The 20,811-nt window shown below is 38.5% G+C and overlaps 1 protein-coding gene across 1 annotated transcript in view; it reads left to right on the top strand.

Annotated features, from left to right (window-relative positions):
* The window catches only part of LOC136851562 (BTB/POZ domain-containing protein 3-like), a 26,075-nt gene extending 6,789 nt beyond the window's left edge, over positions 1-19,286 (top strand). The window contains exons 2-6 of the mRNA XM_067125822.1: positions 7,329-7,476; positions 11,472-11,705; positions 16,286-16,381; positions 16,749-16,882; positions 17,362-19,286. Of these exons, the coding sequence (XP_066981923.1) occupies positions 7,339-7,476; positions 11,472-11,705; positions 16,286-16,381; positions 16,749-16,882; positions 17,362-17,785 (1,026 nt within the window). The 5' untranslated portion in view covers positions 7,329-7,338 and the 3' untranslated portion in view covers positions 17,786-19,286. The remainder of the gene's footprint in view (positions 1-7,328; positions 7,477-11,471; positions 11,706-16,285; positions 16,382-16,748; positions 16,883-17,361) is intronic.
* Positions 19,287-20,811: the final 1,525 nt, after the last annotated feature.

Genomic DNA, 20,811 nt, shown 5'->3' with positions numbered 1-20,811 from the left:
TCTGTCTCTGTACGCTCAATCTTCCTCTTCCAGACTATTTTTTTTGTTAAATATTATGATAAAATGCCCAATTTTTGCGCAGTTCCATGTTAGGGACCAAAGAACGCGGAAAAGATTTATGGTTTTATTTGAACTGATAGGTAGAGGATACTTTTGACTGTAGCTATCATTATTACTTGCACATGCATCGGTATGTTTTCAATATCTATATTGGTAGGGAAAGAGACTGCTGTTATCATCATTATAATATTATTGTATAATATTATTATAGCAAAGCAAGCTTTATCATTAATTCATGCTTTCGTCGTGGTCCGTTTATCGAAATGAATCTTTATACAAAAGCAAAATGCTATGAATAGTAATGACAATGTTTGTGAAACCAAAGTCAAAGAGAAATCTATACTCGAACAAAATATTCGAGACTTGTTTCTAAAATAATACTAAGTTCGAAGCAGCTGAGTAGTAAGTTCGAAAAGAATTGCCAGCCGCAGTATTTTGTGAAAATACTTTTACATATAAAATGAAACTAGTCGGTCAACTAATCTATATATGCATAGCTTTTATGCTCAATTTGTAATCCTTTAAATTAATTCTGAATATATAGATACCACAACCAATATTTCCAAAATATTTTGAAAAGCAACAGCAGTCAAAGAACTTAGAAATAATGTAAGTAAAGACTGAACTATTGCTTTACATTTTCCATGTTCACTTCCCTTGAACTTCCAAAATTTGAACTTCCAAAATTTGTAAAGCATGATTAGAAATATAATCTTTATATCGCCATAACTAACAAAAAGGTGCTGTAAAGTTGGTTTGACCCGAGTCTGTGTGTTTGGCCGCCTTGTCGGTGAAGTCCACTTCATTTTATTTTTGAGTTCGAATCCCTTGATCATTTTGGAATTTCTGTTTTAGTTCGGATTCACCGGCAATAAGAGTTCACAACAAAAGATAGGATAGTATTCTGCATTTTAGTGAATCCTCGTCGATAGAGGAATATGCGTTTTACTGGAACATCCCCTTAATATCTCGTAAGGAGGGTAGGGCGAACATCGGCCTATGGCTGCGTTCAGACCCATTCTCAACGAGACTCATTCAGTTCGCTCAGACTGAGAAACACTTTGTTTGGAACTAAGTCATTTTGATAATTTTAAACGACGGAATTCTTCGTTTTTGCTCTTGGCATCGCACGTTGAATTCAAAAATGTTTATTATGAATGCACTGTAGGCTTTACTTAAGGTTCGGCCCTTAGCTGCAACCCCCTTCCATTCCTTTTACTGTACCTCCGTTCGTATTTTCTTTCTTCCATTTTACTTTCCACCCTCTCATAACAAATTTTTCATAGTGCGACTGCGAGGTTTTCCTCCTGTTACACCTTTCAACCTTTTTACTATCATTTTCCTTTTCAGTGCTGAATGACCTCATAGATCCCAACGCCTGGCTTTTGGCCCAAATTTTATATTCTATTCTATTCTGTAATGTTTTACATAGTCTCTCAAAGCGAGACTAGCTAGCATTTCAATATGCTTTGTCATATACATTCTGCATCCAGAATGAACTCGTTCTTGATAACTTCAGGGAAACAAAATAATACATTTCTTTATTATGAAAGAGGCGGGATAAGGAGGAGCCTTTAAGTGCTAAGTGCCCAAACCCTTGTTACGCCCATTAAACGAATGCACAGAGAGAGAGAGAGAGAGAGAGAGAGAGAGAGAGAGAGAGAGAGAGAGAATATGTCAGGTTGTCTGTGGAAGGAGTGAAGTTGTTCTACTACCACAACTGCGACTATTACTTTTGCTGCTGCTGCTACCAGTAGCGCTGCTCTGGTCAGACGCCTAAGTTAGTCAACTGGTTCGCAAGGTGTTAGGTATTGTAAGAGATGATGAATGAAAGTATAAAAACTTTTCCCAGACATATTTCAGTAAAAACTTTCCTTAACCTGAATGTTCATTGCTTACCTAAGTAACAACTCATAACTTTGAAGGAGGAAACCAACGGTATATCCGTATAAATAAAAGAGTCAGACTATTATTGTGCTTGAATGATAGTCAGAGTCCTGAGGCAGGATTTATAAATAAAGTCTTCCTCTCAGCTTCATTCTTAGTTGGAAGTACCGTTTTTAATGAGCCTATTCCGGCTGTTTCTGTCCTGAACGACTGTTTTCATAACTGGTTTTGGCAGATGCTTTACCGAAGGAAGCCCTTGCTGACCTCTAACCCCCACTGTTCATCCAGGCTTGGGACCAGCGTGGAGTTGAGCTGACTTGCCCCATCCCATCCACCCCAATGACCGGGTCACACTCACAAACATGCGCAGTCATATATATATATATATATATCATATATATATATATATATATATATATATATATATATATATATAATGACCTGATTCTCGGTCATATAAAGGTTCTACCAGTACAAATGAAACGGGGAAGATACAATTAACACGTGTATTTTCCTTAATAGTTACACAGGGCCTTGTTGCTAATAATATGCTCCTTAATTAGGCAATTATAGTCGGAAGGTACTCTGAGGTGACACGCGTCAATCACTGTCTTGCAGACGCGCTCCAATCCGTCGACCGCTAATCCCCTACTGATCATTAACTTTTCAAACTGAACTTGCTTGGGTCATAGACCTCAGCTAATTGGACTCTTATAGTCGAAAGGAACCAATAAGGGTCTTCGATGTATGGCACTCGTTTAATTGCCCACGCCAAACCCCAACGATCATATGGCGTTCGACGAATCGGCAGTCTCTATTCGTTACTCTCTGATCACAAATGTGCACAAACAACTAGCAGATTTTCCGTTATGTCTCAAACATTAATTTCTATGTAAATCAGTTCACACACACACACACACACACACACACATATATATATATATATATATATATATATATACATATATACTGTATGTATATCTATATATATATTGTATATCTTCCAGCTTCCCTCTGCCTTTTCTCCTCCTGTCTCTCTCTCTCTCTCTCTCTCTCTCTCTCTCTCTCTCTCTCTCTCTCTCTGAAGCGTGGTCAGCAGAACATGACAACACAGATTCGTCTCACATTAAGTGACGACACAGTGTAGCCACCATTATTCACCCACTTTTTCATTATACATTTACCAACTTCTTCATTCACTGCTTTATTCCTTATACAAACAGAGTAGCCCTCGAGCAAACTGCTGTAGTACTAACTGCTGACCACAGTCTGGCGTCCTTCTCACACTTTGGCGCTGTTAGTTGACCGTTAAAGCAGCCAACGCAGCTTCTCAGGCGCCAGCAAATTTCAGTCTTTGCTATCGGTAGTAATCGTAAGCATTTTTCTAATCGCTGCCAAATGTTCTCCAGCCTGACACTTCCGTAAGTTCCGTCAGTGCGCCTCACGCGGTGCACTGTAGGCATTACTTAGGGGTCTTTGCAGTGCCCCTTCGACGCCCTAGCTGCAACCCCTCTGATTCCTTTGACTGTCCCTCCATCCATATTCTCTTTCTTCCATCTTCCTATCCAGCCTCTCCTAACAATGGTTGCATAGCGCAACTGCGAGGTTTTCCGCCTGCTACACCTTTCTACTGTCAGTTTCCCTTTCAGCGCTGAATGACCTCATAGGTCCCAGCATTTGGCCTTTGGCCTAAATTCTATGTTCTGTTCTCCAACCTGACACCGACTAATCTACATAAATCAGTCACTTAGTCGGCCAGTCATCTATTGTTTCTGGAGCTAATGTTGTCTTGATAACATAATTTAATGATAATCGCCTCCCTTGTTTTCTAAAGTTTCTGGGGATTTCCTCTGTTTCCCTAGAATATCTGTAGATTTATTGACCTTGAATTTCTGGGAATTTCTTGTTTCCCTAGAATTTCTGTAGATTTATTTATCTTGAATTTCTGGGGAGTTCCTTTTGTTTCCCTAGAACTTCTGTAGATTTACTGACCTTGAGCTTCTGGGAATTTCAGGTGAAATTTATTTCCCTCGAGTTTCAAGAACTTCTTCAGTGATTGACTGTGTAGACACAGCTGTAGAGTTTCTGACGATTTCTCCTGAATTTCTCTCGAGTTGTTTCCCAATATTTTTTGTTTTTATTTGTTTTGGTAATTTTCTCTTTTTTTTTCCTTCCTGTTAATAAAAACATTACCACTGCTTTTTTGTAGTGTTTTCTTCTATTTCTGATGATCAATTTCCTCCGACCGCACCCTGATAATCTAGGGCGCTGTTTGCTTCTAGTTCGTGGCGATCTCTTCCTCTGTGAATTTTTGTGGAAATCTTTTTCTATTTATTTCTATTTACAACGGCAGAGAAGATGAAATTCCTCAAATGAAAACCCGTCTGAATTGAACGTCCTCTCTTTTTTCATATTCTTCTTTCCTTTTTGTAGGCGAAAGGGACCCAGCTGTTGTATTTCTTCTTCACAATGACCAGACGAAAGTTGGTCTTACCATCCTGTGCTTATGAAATTTGCCTGCTGGCTTTAGGCCTAAGTCGCGTATCCAGGCCCATGCATACTGATCTGCGGAAGATTGCTTTTCCTTAGGAACGCTTGGATAATAATAATAATAATAATAATAATAATAATAATAATAATAATAATAATAATAATAATAATAATAATAATAATAATAAAAGATGGAGATGGACAGGCTCCCCAAAGCACTAACTGTGATTGTCATCTTAACTTTGTGATATATTACAATCGTCCTCTTATGGATTTTATTTCTCCAGTTGTAGATTCGTGTTATTTTGATGGAATTTTGAAAACTTTAATAATAATAATAATAATAATAATAATAATAATAATAATAATAATAATAATAAAAATAATAATAATAATAATAATAATAATAATAATAATAATAATAATAATACACTTTCTACATACGGCATGCGTCCTAAGCGCGAAATGAAGATGTCACTGAGAAATTCCGTTGACACAAAACCATAAAAAATATAACGGACCGGAAAATTTTATTCCTTAATCAAACGTTGATAATAACTAAATGATAATTAAAATTCGACGGCAATCCATGAAGACTTCCCTTAGATATTCTAAGAACAATTTCCAAATTATTGGTATTTATTTTCTTATATATTTACATCTCCATCATTTTCCTTATCACAACCGCGATTTAATCTTGAAGCTATTTAACAACAGATTGTCTGCCTGATAATTTGAGATACGGAGGTGAAAGTGCGTTCCCCGTCATCGTTTGTCTTTCGTACTGTTTTCGTCTATGCAAGGTCTAAAGAATGCTTCAGCATTCCTTAGGTATTGCTTATACAATTCGTTCGTCAGACGTTCCTTTCGTAAGTATCCGATCAGTATGAATTACAGCCCAAAGAGAGACGAAAGATCAGTGCCTACCGACCGCAAGGCTGACATGTTCAGTACGACTCGGGGTTGCCTGGTACTATGGTAATTCTACTCTTGCAGTTGCAGTAACTCGGAAAGCGCGAGTTCACTTGTGCTCTTGCTGTAGACCGATTGACATCGTCAATCATATCTCCCTCGTTAATCATATCTTACAAGTTACCACTGCTGGGACGTACATTTGAAGCCGTCTTGCTGTTGAGTCCCGTTTATTGTAAGTACGGTACTAATTGAGGGTTAATCAAAGGACCACCTCTCCAGTTATTCCGGGTCGCATGTCCGAATAAGCCTAACTATTACAAATTGAGGGTTAATGAAGACCCCACTCTTCAGTTATTCTGGGTCACATGTCCGAATAGGCCTAATACAAATTGAGGGTTAATTAACGACCCCTCTTCAGTTGTTCTGGGTCACATGTCCGAATAGGCCTAACTATTACAAACTGAGGGTTAATGAAAGACCCCTCTTCAGTTATTCTGGGTCGCATGTCCGAATAAGCCTAACTATTGCAAATTGAGGGTTAATGAAGACCACACTCTTCAGTTATTCTGGGTCACATGTCCGAATAGGCCTAACTATTACAAATTGAGGGTTAATGAAAGACCCCTCTTCAGTTATTCTGGGTCACATGTTCGAATAGGCCTAACTATTACAAGCTGAGGGTTAATGAAAGACCCCTCTTCAGTTATTCTGGGTCACATGTCCGAATAGGCCTATTACAAATTGAGGGTTAATGAAAGACCCCTCTTCAGTTATTCTGAATAGGCCTAACTGTTACAAATTGAGGGTTAATGAAGACCCCACTCTTTAGTTATTCTGGGTCGCATGTCCGAATAGGCCTAAAGTAGAATGATAATGTATCTCGCATGTAATCAAGGTCACGCAGTTCGTGTCCATTTTTGATAGATATTTATTATATCCCTGGTAGCTAAGCCGTGACTAACCGAAAATATTATAATGTATGCAAGGGGATATGTTCAGTTATCAGATCTTACGATTATATCAGTAGTGACTAGCGTTTTCTAAGTGAGAAGAAATCGAGAAGTTGAGGTTGTCATTGTGGTTATTAATTAGAATTACATATACTGACCTGTAGGTTTATATATATATATATATATATATATATATATATATATATATATATATATATATATATATATATATATGTGTGTGTGTGTGTGTGTGTGTGTGTCAGTCTCATTAATCATTATACTCGTATACAGCACCGACGTTAATTGTATTATACACAAAATTCTTTGAAGAGTAACAACTCGGCAGTGGAGCGGGGTTGCGTTCGTTTGTTCGCGTGTCATGGCGTTCCATTTTGATAGAGACTTTATCCTTATTCAACCGTGGCGACAGTTAAAGTTGTTGGTAAATCTAAGGAAGGGCTGAGCAACGAGATACTGTTTATTAATGGAATTTTTTTTTTTGATTGATCAATACAGAAAAGGGTGTATAAGATGCATTGCAGGTGAGATAACTTGAGAAATTTATAGAAATAATCCAAGAAATTTACCGTCTTTTGTTTTATGTTTCACTCTAATCCCCGAGGGGCCTGGTACTAAGCGTGGCGTCCCCTGGAGCTCTAAGGCATTAAAACATAAAAGAGATATTCTTTCGGTAAATATCTCGCCTGTAATTCATCTAGTATACCTTTTTATATACAGTATTGTTGTCTTTCTCTGTATTGTGTTATATTGTTCCGTTAAAACAAAAATAAGAACCTATAGAGCATCGTATCGAAACCTATTCGAATGCTGTGAGGCAACACCAACTATCCTAGAATTTCGAAGTATGGTTTGTCTTATAAATTATTGTGGTTCTGGTGAGTTAGTATTTTCCATTGTAAACGCTTGGTTAGCCCATTATAACCCCATATTTAACCACAATAATCATATTGATAATGAGGGCCATGGCTGAGCGTTAATTAATTTCAGTTGCTATATTTTCCACAGGAAAGCTCAAATGTCTCGTTCCCCAAGGAAGACCGCCCCCTGGCAAGAGGGTTTGAGTCACCCGTTAGAGCGATTATCATCCCTGTACGATCATGCCGAATTATCGGATCTCACCATTACCTTTCCCAGTGACAAGCTATCTCTGAAGGTATGTGCAAGAAAGGTGTTATTATATACACATAAATATGTATATGCATGCATGAAGCAAATACATTTATGTAACACACATACACACACACACACACATATATATATATATATATATATATATATATATATATATATATATATATATATATATATATATATATATATATATATATATATATATAGTCTAATCTAGATAAGATAACTTGTTTATGCCTTGAGAAACATTGATAAATTATAATCTTATCACCTGACAGTGAGTTTTATTGGTACTTGCTGAATGTTTTTATGCGATAATACACAAACAATAGACTTTTTCTTAAATTGGGGTCATGGTACAATAAGTGACCAGAGAAATTTTGGGAGTGTTGTGGCTCATTCCAGATGTTTCTATGTCCTGACATTGCATCACACGAGCATGGTGAATTTTAATTTTCCTTTTTGACTGTTGCGTTCACACCACAAAGCACAACCACCTTTTCATGTTTTCCAGACCAAGTCAGACACGGATTCAGACCCTCCCAAAAGCATTCTCTTTGACGCATTCTTTTCCATTCCACATAATAATGTACCAAATCCTGCAGCTTTCACCTGATCTTCATGACACTGCAAGTGCTAACCATTTCCAGCTCTACACATGTCAGCGACCCCAGACACGATCAGTCTTTGGCCTTTTCTTTTCCTTCACACACTGCGTTTTCATTTTTGTCTCGCTAAACGCTCAAACGTCCAACCATCTCTCCGTAATTCTGCTCTCATATATTTCTTCTGTTGCACACCCGTGCACATTCAGTTCAGCAAGTCTTGGTGTTTTATTTTGAAATTTGAAATTTTTATTGTATCACTATTATGTCTGTTAACATATCCATCTATCTATACACCTATGAAAGTGAACGTTGTTATTTGGTGCTGAAGTTTTGCACTGATACATCAGTTATATCCTTACAGGCCTTGAAAATTTTTTAATGCGACAAAATGAAACTGCCGTCAAGTGACTTGGTCAAATGGTGGTTGTCAGTAAAACACCCGTGGGCATTAGATGACTTTTTGTGGTTCTACAATAAGACGACAATCTAAATTACAATCAAAAAGAGGGTGGGCGGGCACCTTGGTCACCCATTGCACGTCTCTGTACCGCCTCTTAGTGGCTCTCGAGCCATTCCTCACTCTAGCCTTATTATGCCGATTTCAACGAAATCAAGGTTTGCTCTTATTTGTTGGCGACCTCATGGTTATAGTTTCCCTCCAGTCACTTTGAAGAACAGATATTTCCACTCGCACATAGTTTAAGTGCTTTTTTGGTACCTTTCTGTTGCTAGAGGTCATTAACTATTGGGCAGTAGGAATCGCATAACTTACCATTTGCATTCACTTTAGAACATTTATCTAGTATTCACTGTTTGTATAGAATCCAAACCTTAAAGGTAAGCCTCAAATCACTGAACACTGCTTTTTCAGGTACTGAATCGTATTCCTATCCTAACTTAACCTTAGCCATTCAAGAACCTTTTCCATTACTAACCAGCCGAGAATCCTAGCCTAAAATTTAACCATTCACATTTGCAAACAGAATATTGTAAAACTCATTCAGTAGTTTTAACCTTGATTTGAGAGATGTAGGGCATACTGTCATATAGTGGTGATTCTATGGCATTTAGTGGGATCCTAGCCACACCACCCAGCAATCATCCTGTTGAGATATAATCTCTGGAATGGATCTGACAAACACATTCGGCTCCTTCCCGACAAGGAAATGATTACAGAGTTAAGAATGTTGACAGGGCCAGCAGCAGACAAAGAATGAGAATGCTGCATAGTTTGAGGTGTACCATTCAATACGTTTTTGTGCTTTATCAGATTGGTACATCTGTTATCAAAATCAGCGTATGGTTTTTACAGACATCTTATTTTACAGTGCTTAGCTTAGCAAAATCTTTACTAGTGAGGTCAGTTAATCCTAGGCCATATCACTGTATATAACCTGTAACCACAAATTGAATTTCAGCATTTAAAAGTCCAGATGAGACATTTGCTGGAGCCTAGTGCCCGTGTGCGTTTGTTCGTTTATTTTTCACTAATGACCAAATCCACACCTCATCATCATACTGGAAAATAAATTAATTTTTTTGTGAGAGTCATCAAATCTGTACCCTAGCTAAAACATACTTTGTTCCAAAGGCGTTACGAACTCTACACTTTTTAAATATGGAATAACCTTCAGCACATGCGATGGACCTCCTGTAAGGTGCTCATGTTTGGTAGAATTGCATTGCTGTTTGCTGTGTGGATGAGTGCCCTCATCCTACCTTTGTTTTAGGTGTGTCCTGACACTGTTTGTGCCTTTGTGTGTTGTGATTTTTGTGTTTGTGTTTAGTCCATTTTTTTTTCTCGTGGAGAACAAACAGGGCCTATGCTGCTGTGAGGTTCATGGCATGACAGACCATGTAACAGGCTCATGTCTCCCATTGCAGTAGAGTGGCATTCAGTATGTACATCATGTGAGGTAGGGAGTGCATACATGATGAATGTGCAGCCTGATTTTTCCCTCTCAGTGGGAGCATTATGGTAGGAGGAGAAGAATGACGAGGAAAGGCTCTCTATCCTTAGAGTGAACATCTACACCAGAAGTGACGCCTAATCCTTACAAATCTTTTCTACCCCCCCCCCCTTCACCGTGACCATCTTCTCTCCCCTCCCTGGTGCTTTCACATCTAGGCAGGAGTAATCTCCATCTTACAACCCAGTTCATCCATCATTTGATGATGAGGAAGCTACAGATATGTTTTTTATTGTGTCTATGGAAGGTTTGGCTTAGCTTTAATATTGCTTTGTGAGATCATTACTTATGGTGTACTAGTTCCTCTTAGAGAAGTTGAGGCTTTCAATTGTCCGAGAGCTCACAATGTCAGAGGTGTGAGCCATTCTCTCACCTTTAAAAAGAACTGTTTACCTTATTCTAGCCGAGGGATTTTGCCTACAAGTCCCTCAATGCCCTTCTCTTTGGGACCAGTGGTGGCTGTTCAACAAATTATGTGATTACCAGGTCCGAGACCCGGCACTCTGTTGGCATTCGAGTACCTAGGCTTGATAATATGTTTTGGGAGTGCATATTGAGTATGGTTATTTTCCCTTTCCTTTCTTTCATTTTATATCTGAGAGCATTCCAGCTTAAGTGCAAACTGGACCAAATGAGTTCGAGCTAAGCGCACTACAAAAACCTGTACCTCTTCTGTAACAAGGGGAATGAGAGACATGGTAAATTTCATCCTGAACCCTTTAATCATTATTAACTATGAAAAGCTGCTGACCAATGGATATTTTTCCTCAGAATTGGTTCTGTTCTCCCATGTTTGCTTCTACAAAGTTTCTGCCCTACGGCAACTCCGACAGGCTTTGGACCCTGCAGCCTTTTTTCTCTGTCATTTAGGGAGTAGTGTTGATCCTTCATCTCTGGGTTGCGAGAAATAGGATGACTGGCTTTCCTGGTGGGTACTCATCCACCTATAGGGTAAGTCCCCATATATGAAAGGTGTAGAGTTTGTAACCATGTAGGAACGAATCACAAAATTTTAAGAGTATTTTGTATTTTTCCTCAGCCACCCCACAATGTTGGATGATGTGCGTGAAGAGAGTGTGGGTAACCCACCTCTCTTCCAATCTCCGCCGGGATATCCTCTTTGCTAGTCAGTTTACAGCTGTTCTAGTACATATACCAGAGGATACTTCAAATGTACCTTTGTTTTTTTTTACCTAGAAAGTATACCAGTCACTTAAAAAATTTGAGTTTGAAGTTTTATGTCCTTTTCATTGAAAGCACGCTTCATACCAAAACCATTTTTTTTTCTTTTTGCAAGTCAATGAATGATCAGCTTACTCGAATAAACATATGGGCACCTTCATTTTTTTCCAGTCTTCGAATACTCACCTTGATGTCTCAAAGAAACTAATTGTTATATTCTTGCTCATTTTCCAATCTTCTCCTTGCCATGCAAAAAGGTACATCGACTCATACTAGCCATGAGCTCACCAGTATTTGAAGCAATGTTCTATGGTCCCATGGCAGAAAAAGGAGACCTCACACTTCCTGAAGATCCACCAGAGGCATTTACTTTCCTTATGGGATACATTTACAAAGGAAATGCATCTCTGCCCGACATTGAGATGGCAGTCATGGTGTACAAGCTTGCAAGCAAATACCAGATGAGTTCCCTTTGTTCTGTTTGCTCTCAGGTATGGCTTTTCTTTTGTGCTGTTGAAAATTCACATTCAGAGTATTGAAATGAACTGTCAGTGTAGTGAAACCCATTAGATACAATGCATGTATCATGATAGGTGACGCAAGTGCGTAGAAGATAATGGTGAAAGGGAGAATGCTTGGTGTGATGCTGGTGAGTCCTCTTCATAAGTATGTGAAGCAATTAAGGTGGAAATTTTAAAGTCCCATGGTTCTTTTATTAAGCCAAATACCCTTTAATACTGATTTCACTTTACTTTTATCATAGAAAGGTCACATGAATTGTCTGTAAAACTCTTATAAACCAGCCTTGTGTTACAAACTTGGCACTATGCTATCTTAGCGAATGTGGGCTGGCTTCATTGCTACGCACAGAACCTGAATTCATAAGCAGAGTCGAAATCAAATTATATCTCCCTTGATAGTTGAAAGGATAAGCAAGTCTCATGGTTTTATCAAACCCGTAAGGGCACAGATTCAAATCCTGGCCAGGGTAGATGTATTTATCATGTATGATTCCCTCAGGTGCAAGTTGATCACATGGTGAAGAGAATACAATATTAAGGGGTTTTGTTGCTGTTGAACGTATAGAAAAGTATCTTGTGAATGCATGACATGACTATTATAAATCATATGTTACAAACATAGTACTGAACTATCACAGCGGAGATGGGTTGATTTTGATTTCTAGTGCAGAACCTGAACCTGATCAGCATAACTACTGTTCAGGTGAATTCAACTTATATCTCTCCATCTCTTGATAGGTGAATGTATAAGTTATCGTCATATCTGTATCAAATCCCGAATTCCTGGCCAGGGTAGATGCCCACCTCATTTATTAATTTCTATGGTTGTAAGTTATTTCCCCCAAAATTTGACATCAACTGGTATTTGTGGTTTAATGCAGAAATAAATATCATGAGATATAAAAGTTGACTTCTACTCTACTGTGTGTATTTCAGTTCATTTTCAGTTCTGTGCTGAGAATCCAGGGGTAGTTAAGTGATGAGTTCATGACTTGTGGCCATCTAAGACAGTTCGGTCACTGATTTACATAAAGCGACTTTCTTTGTTTTGACTCACTAGGCAGCAAATACACACTAATATTAAATTTACTTTAAACTGGGAACACCTTGAGGCTTAAGCCCAAATGGACTTAATATGACAAATGAGTCTACCCTGGCCAGGCTTGAAAACCATGCCTTTTTTAGTTTGATACAGGGATGCCAGTGACTTATTAACTCAGCTTTCAAGAGAGACATTTGGTGACTTAGATTCGGCTGTGCATATTTCTTTTACAGCCGAATCTAAGTCACCCAATGTCTGTCTTGAAAGCTGAATTAATAAGTCACTGGCATCCCTGTATCAAACTAAAAAAGGCATGGTTTTCAAGCCTGGCCAGGGTAGACTCATTTGTCATATTAAGTCCATTTGGGGTTAAGCCTCAAGGTGTTCCCAGTTTAAAGTAAATTTAATATTAGTGTGTATTTGCTGCCTAGTGAGTCAAAATGTAAGAAAGTCGCTTTTACATGTAAATCAGTGACCGAACTGTCTTAGATGGCCACAAGTCATGAACTCATCACTTAACTACCCCTGGATTCTCAGCACAGAACTGAAAATGAACTGAAATACGCACAGCAGAGTAGAAGTCAACTTTTATATCTCACGATATATATTTCTGCATTAATATATAATTTCTTTTCAATGTTAATACTGTATCTTCCTTTGGTCAAGTGAATTCATTGTAAATGGTTATTTGTGGCTTAATAATTGAAAGTGTAAAAAAAAATGAGAAAGGTAGCATAATTAACCACTTGTTACAAACTTAGCTCTCAGCTGTCATGTGGAGATGGGTTGATCCAACCCTTATTGCAGAACCCAAAGTCTAGTACTCAGTACCCTGAAGAAAAGGAATCAATACACGAAAGTGCCAGGTATTCTTGCCTCTTATTTTCTTCTGGCTCTTGCAGTATGCAGTCACGTGGTCAGAAGGCGAAAAAGCAGATAAAAACAGTAAATGGTGGCGTAAGAAAATGAAAGGTTTAGTAACAGAAAAGAGAGGCTAGTTGAGCTGTAAATTTGCATAAGTGAGGAACATGTACATGAAATAGAGGAGGATTGACAGGGTAGTCAACAATCAATGAGAGAGAAAAAGAAGGCAGGTAATGAAAATAGGTTGTTAAGTGTGTGGCAGAGTTTTATGGAGAATAAAAATTTGTTCTAGGGATCAGCAAATCCTCAGAGTTTTATGAACACGTGGATCTCCTGAGATGTTGCTTGTGGAATAATACTCTCTAAAGTGAAGGCAGTTCTAGGAGTGAGTTTTTTTTAACAATTTTTGAATGACGAGGATAGAAAAGAGGCAGAGTTGAATGACGCAGAAGTAGAAGGGTTTAGCATAAATTTGAGTGTTTAGCCAACTGTTAAGGACATAAGGAGGGTACTTGCGAGATTAAGTGGAAAGACAACAGGAGCTGGTGGAATTACAAGTAAGGTATGTGGTACATGAAACTGTAATTGAGTAGCTCACCTTGTTGTGAAAGGTATGTATGGTTAAGGAGAAGGTTTTGAAGAAATGGCTTAGAGATTAAGCAATCCTGTTGACTTAGGAATTTTAAGGTCTTACATGACTTTTACACCAGTAGAAATCCCTATATGGGGTTAGTGCTGTCAATGCACCTCATGGGGTGCACTGTAGGCATTACTAAAGGTTCTTTTCAGCGTCCCTTTGGCCCCCAGCTGCAACCCCTTTCATTCCTTTTACTGTACCTCCATTCATGTAATCTCTCTTCCCTCTTGCTGTCCACCCTCTCCTAACAATTGTTTCATGGTGCAGCTGCGAGGTTTTCTTCCTGTTACAACTTTCAAACCTACCTACTCTCAATTTCCCTTCCACCGCTGAATGACCTTATAGGTCCCAGCACTTGGCCTTTGTCCAAAACTCTGTATTCCATTCCTATACCAGTAAATGTGTACTATAAGATGGATTTACATAAGGGAGACGGGTGTGGAGACTGTGATATGAAATGATTATGTGAGAAGTTTGAATCTAAAGGGAAAAGCTGTACAGTATATGGCATTCTTGAAACTGGGAAAGCTTACATAAGAACCATTAGAGAGGGAGTGTGAAAGATGTATAGTGAAGGAGATAAGATATTGAGGGCAATTTCAAGTTTTATACTGAAAGCAAAGCATCTGATAGAATGAGTAGATGGAAGAGGCTCTTGTGAAACAAAGGTGTACGGTGTCTCCATGCTGTTTAATGTCTTTACAAGACTGAGAACCCAGAAGACATATAAGATGTATGAGCTTAGCTGAAAGGTAAGAAAATGGATTGTGAGTGAAGTGCGAGGGGCTGATGTTTACTGATGATGCAGCACTGGCTTGGGACAGGGAAAATATATGCAGTAACTAGAGAGTCTGGAAGTTGACAGTAATGTATGGAAGATCATGGTTAAGGCAACCAGGAAGATGGAGCAGTAAATGTAGACATATATGTAAGGCAGATGGAAGCATTTGATTTATACAGGTATTTTGGGAATGCAAAGGATGATGGTAAGTTGATAGAAGAGGCGAGTCTTAGAATAGGATAAATAAGAATTGTAGGAAGGAGTGAGCAAATGTTTGAGAGGAAGCTTAGATGGTTATTAATGTCAAGGTGGGAATGTATAAAGGCAGCTTTGAGACCACTTTAATTTTAAATTTAACTGAAAGGTTTGGGTGGTGGTGTGAATGTTACTAAAAAACAAAAACGAAAACAAAACGGGCTTTTGAGATTATTTTGAGCTAGGTGGCATGAAGACTGAAAAATTTGGGCATGCAGTATTAGTATGGTGAGTCATATGTAAAAGGATAGATCAAGCTTTTTTGGTCGTGTGGGGAAAATGGATGACAATTTCAAGGCAACAAGAATGCATGATTCTGAGTTGTTAGGAGGAGTGAGGAAAGGAAGACAAATAGTGCTGGAGAGATGGTATAGAAGAGGCACTGGAAAAGAAGAGCCTCGTTATTTAGGACGGCAGAAAAGTGTGTTCAATATAAGGGTGAAGAATCTGTGGATGGGCTTCATGTTTAGGTTTATAACATACCTAATGTTGCTGAAGTTTTTTCAACACAAGAATCATCCACATTTCAACAGAGTGAATGAGATATAGAGATTTTTCATTATCTTATCATCTCGTCAATCGTGTGCATGCACCACTTAAAGGGGTAGTACTGTTAGTGCATCACAAGTGGTATACTGTAAGCATTAATAAAAAGTGTTTACAGTGTCTATTCACCCCCTAGCTGCACCCACTTTTTAAGTCCTTACTGTACCTCCATATCAGCTTTCTTTCTTCAGTCTTGCTGTCCAACGTCTCTTAACTATTAATTCTTCGTTGCAGCTGTGGGGGTTTCTCTGAGCTCCACCCTTAGATCCTTGTACCTCATCTCCATTACTTACTGGAGCTCTGTACCTAGCTGTTCAACTACCCCAATTCACTCGTCTTCAGCACTGAATGGCTGAAAGTGCCCCAGTTCTTGGCTTTATAGCCTGAATTTCGTAAAACTCAATCAGTCCTATTTATCCCGACAGTACCTACAGTCACATGTAGACCTAAACAACTTGGCCTTGTTGTATGAAATGTCGTTTCTGTATGAGGACTCGAAGCTAAAGCAGAAGTGTAGGAAAGTAAGTTAATGGAACAGTTTCTTATTTATTTTTTGACATTCTGTGTCCATATGGTCTTTTGGTGCATGCATTAAGTCGAAAATAGTTTGAGAGCAAATCATAATTTCAGGTTCATTTTAACGAATCAACTTTATTGAAAAGCAAAGAAATTATTCATGATAGCGTTATTCATTGATGGATAAAGTTAGAAATATTTTGTAGCCTTGTGTGGTTGACAGATAATGTAAATTCATTTACATAAGAATGAAAGATATTGCAAATTCATTTATGACTGCATGCATAATACATTGCCCTTTGTGTTAGGTGAATATATGAATATTCAGTTAATGCGTTATTACAACTTGTAGTGCTTCCCTACGTGTCTTAGGTTGTGAACGATTCACGCCAGATCCTGTTTCCAACACGCGTTGGCCAACTCTCACCGCAGTGCATGGAGGATCTTCTGCAGCAGAAGCTGCCTGTCGAATCAGAGGTTGCTGTTTTCAAAGGACTCTTGCAATGGTAATTTGAGATGCAAATCCTTTTATACTTTCCTAAAGGAATTTTTGTATACTGCATTTTCAGTTTCAATATTGAATCCGTGATGTCTTTTAGTATCTTGCTGAAGCTCGTTACTTTTAATCCTCTTCTGTGAATAGAATGAAGACACAAAAGTCTTGAAACTACTTGGATCGTGAACATCTATATTTTTTGTTAGAGAATGTCTTGGTTGCAAGTACTGTAATATCAAACTTTGAAGGGTTCTGCGTTTATTTCATGCATGCGATGAGAAAGAATCATAGCAGAGTATCTGTACAGAGCAAAGAAAGAAACTCTTAATACAGTTAAGACCAAGCAGATAGACCTACTCTCCCTTTCGATGATTGCATTAGTGTATGGTTTTGATTTGTCCCAACATATTATACATTCAGGTACTTTTTATTTTTACAAGGACTTCGGTGTGCCATATATACTTCATTTTAATATATCATATCTTCCAGGGGAAAACTACAAGCAGACAACTCCTCAACTTCCACTGAAGGGCCCAAAGGCCTTCGTCAGGAGATCGAAACATTGCTGCCCCACATCCGGTTCCTGACAATGACTCTGGACGACTTTGTGGATCACGTGATGCCATCCGGAGTGCTGAAACCAGAGGAGAGCAACGCCATCATGATGAACATCAGGCGTGTTGGAAGTATCTCTCTGCCTGTCGTTTGCAGTCCCAACAGAGAGACGAGGGCCTCCTACAGTCAGCTTCGCCCAATCTCTTTCAGAAGCGTGAATCATGTAATTGAAAAACCCACCATTATTAATCGTAATGCGTTTTTTAAAAAAAAAGACGAAGATGGACTACAACGATTTTGTTCTAAAAAGCACACGAGGTATCCTTTTAAGTGGACCGAACCGGATGACGACGACTAGAATTTGTTCCTGCCATAACAGTCTCTAATTATCCAAGCTATGAGGAATGCGACATCCAATTCTTAAATCCCAGATCTACTCTTGTGTACAATCATTTAAGCATGTCTGCCCCTATGTATGATCTTCTAAGCGCATCTACCCCTGTGTACGATCTTCTAAGAGGTGTGACAATTAGCAGGCATATTCTGGTGGGTTGCGTTGAAACCACTATTTTGAGTAGTGGTAATAACATGTATGGATACTATACAGCTGTGCATTTAAAGATACAAAACTCCTTCGGAGATACACTAAGAGAAATGGATGTAGTAGCAAACCACAGTGGACGTAGTATCAGTATTTCTGCCATTTTAGAGAAACCAGTGCTTTTGTCTCCCAGCGATGTTTACTCAATTTCTTCGTCATCACCACACCAATGGCAACATATTTACCATCAATCGGGACAGAGTAATGTTTCTCTCACATATGGAAATTTAAACATCAGTGGAGTTATGTCTGATGACGCAGCTTTATCATTAGCTTTTTGGTGTTCTAGTGACTTATTCTAGTTTCCATCAAGGCCTTAGTATCTATTTTAAAGCTACGTCAATCCAATTTTTCCTCTGGTTTTTGTATATCAATATTAATGCAAAAATTTCCCCACCCCCTGCTCAGTGGAATGGAATGGAATATAGAGTTTAGGACAAAGGCCAAGCACTGGGACCTATAAGGTTATTCAGCGCCGGAAATGAAAATAAGAGGTAGGTAGGCCTGAAAGGTGTAACAGGAGGAAAACCTCGCAGTTGCACTATGATATATTTGATAGCAATATGAAGAAAGATAATGTGAATGGAGGTACAGTAAAAGGAATGAAAGGGGTTGCGGCTAGGTGTCGAAGGAAGGCTGCAAAGAACCTTTAGTAATGTCTACACTGCACCCCGTAAGGTGCACTGACGGCACTAACACCCCCCCCCCTTACGAGGTCACCCCCTGCTGAGGGAGGGCTGGAGTTAGGAAGGGCCCCTGTCCGTTGAACACCTTCCAAAAATTAAATGGGGAGTTCAATGACTGTTAGAAGCACCTTCAAAAAGGCTCATCAAAAACAGCGACCCCGACTATGGATTAAGCTAAGAGGAAGTAGTAGTAATGTGGAATCATATCTATATTAGCAGGAAAGTTTAGGTAAAGGATAATTTTCTCAGCTATTGAATTTTCGATTTCTCAGAAACTTCTTTGCAAAGGCGCTTCTAGAAGATGACTAAATGCTTAGGAAATGTTAAATTTAGCAGTTGTTCTCTTAAGCTTCCATTTATTATTGTATCTTGTCTTCTTGCTCATTAGTGCACGAGTACAACGCAGCATCAGCCCATAGCCACATTTCGAAAAGCAAATCACAAAATTGATTTTGCTGAACCGAAATAATACAAATTTTATTGCAAACGATTTTTATTCCATATGCTTTACGACATGTGATTCCCATAACTTTGTGTATGTCCTATGGCAAAATAATTAACCCCATCTTAATTACCTCGTATCCCATACCCTGTTACTAATTACGTTTCATGACGACAAAATAATTCCCAAAATTACTTGTGGTTCAGTTCTAAACAATCCACATTCAATATGGCTATTGCTGGACCAGGTAGAACTGAACTCGAATATTAGGATGAGTCCTGCTACATTCACATCTAACCGAGCAGCCGAGAGACTGAATCGGGAACTTCAATCTATAAACCGAGCAACTGGGACGTTATCAGCCATTCAGTGCTTATGGGAAGTAGGGTGGTCGGACAACAAGATGGTGATAGGAACAAAAAAAAAAAAAAGAATAAATGGTGGTACAGAATCTGTAGGTGAGGCCCAGTGGGAATACCCAACGGGCACAGTAGGAAGTAATTATCAGAGAGGTTGGACAACAAGGTGGGAGACAGGAACCGAGGAAGTTAAGAAGTTGGTGTAGGTAGGAGCCAAAGGGATGCCTGTAACGACCCTTAACACATGCCATGAAGAGTATGTATGGCAGTAACCTCCCCAGCAGGTATGATTTAATTTCATAATTCTTAAGTAGTTACTGCATACATAACCAATTAATGATTTTGGACATGTTTGAATGCTTGATTTATGATGCTCAAAATGTTACCTAATGGTTTTATTATTTTTTTATGTATAATACAGAAAATGTTTTATAATGTAAGAATTATTTTTGGGGATATAAGAAAGATAGTCCAATTGATATTTTCAGACAATTTTTTTCATTTTTTTTTCTTTTGTATTTTATTTATGATGATGCCATTAAGCAAATATAAGGTAAATTGATGTTGACGGCACTCTACAAAGAGTACTGGTCGTTTTTATTGTTTAATCCCAGCACAAACAAACAAACTACTATCTGCGGATATTTTTAATTCTTCGCCCTCAAGCATTGATTGACCCCTTTTCCTGACAACGGGTCAATATTTCGATTCACCACAATGTTCACAAATTGACATCATCTTCCTCCCTGCTTCCCTGTGCCTCACAGGAACAAATATTTCACAAGCATACTTATGGGACGGACAAAGCTGACAAGTTTGGGTTATCAAAAATGCTGCTTTCCCGTGCATTGCTTTTTAATCGGCTGAACCATCACATCTATTCCTCTTCTTCATTTCCTCCGTTGCAACTTTATTTCATATCGCGCTTTTCAAATAAACACACGAATAATCACTAAGAACCCACGGTGACTTTTTGTTTCCCCAGAAGACAAGAAAATCTGTCACAATGTGCGATGCCCAGTTTTTTTTTTTTTTTTTTTTGTAAGAAATTAGTCTTGTAAAGTATCGGATTAATTGCTATTCATAAATATATCCAACATGATCTGGTAAGGAAGTAAAAAAAAGTGTCGTTGTTCATCTCAAGTTGCCCAGTTTACTCGAATGCATTGCACACTATTGGAAGATTAGGCATCTTTGATTAAAAAAAAAAACGCTCCTCACGCGGTGCACTGTAGTCATTACTTAGGGTTCTTTTCAGCGTCCCTTCTGCCTCGAGCTGCAAGCCCTTTCGTTCCT

The sequence above is a fragment of the Macrobrachium rosenbergii genome, chromosome 23 (genome assembly GCF_040412425.1).
Source record: "Macrobrachium rosenbergii isolate ZJJX-2024 chromosome 23, ASM4041242v1, whole genome shotgun sequence".
Taxonomy (NCBI): Eukaryota; Metazoa; Arthropoda; class Malacostraca; order Decapoda; family Palaemonidae; genus Macrobrachium; species Macrobrachium rosenbergii.
This window is presented reverse-complemented; position numbering and strand designations above follow the sequence as displayed.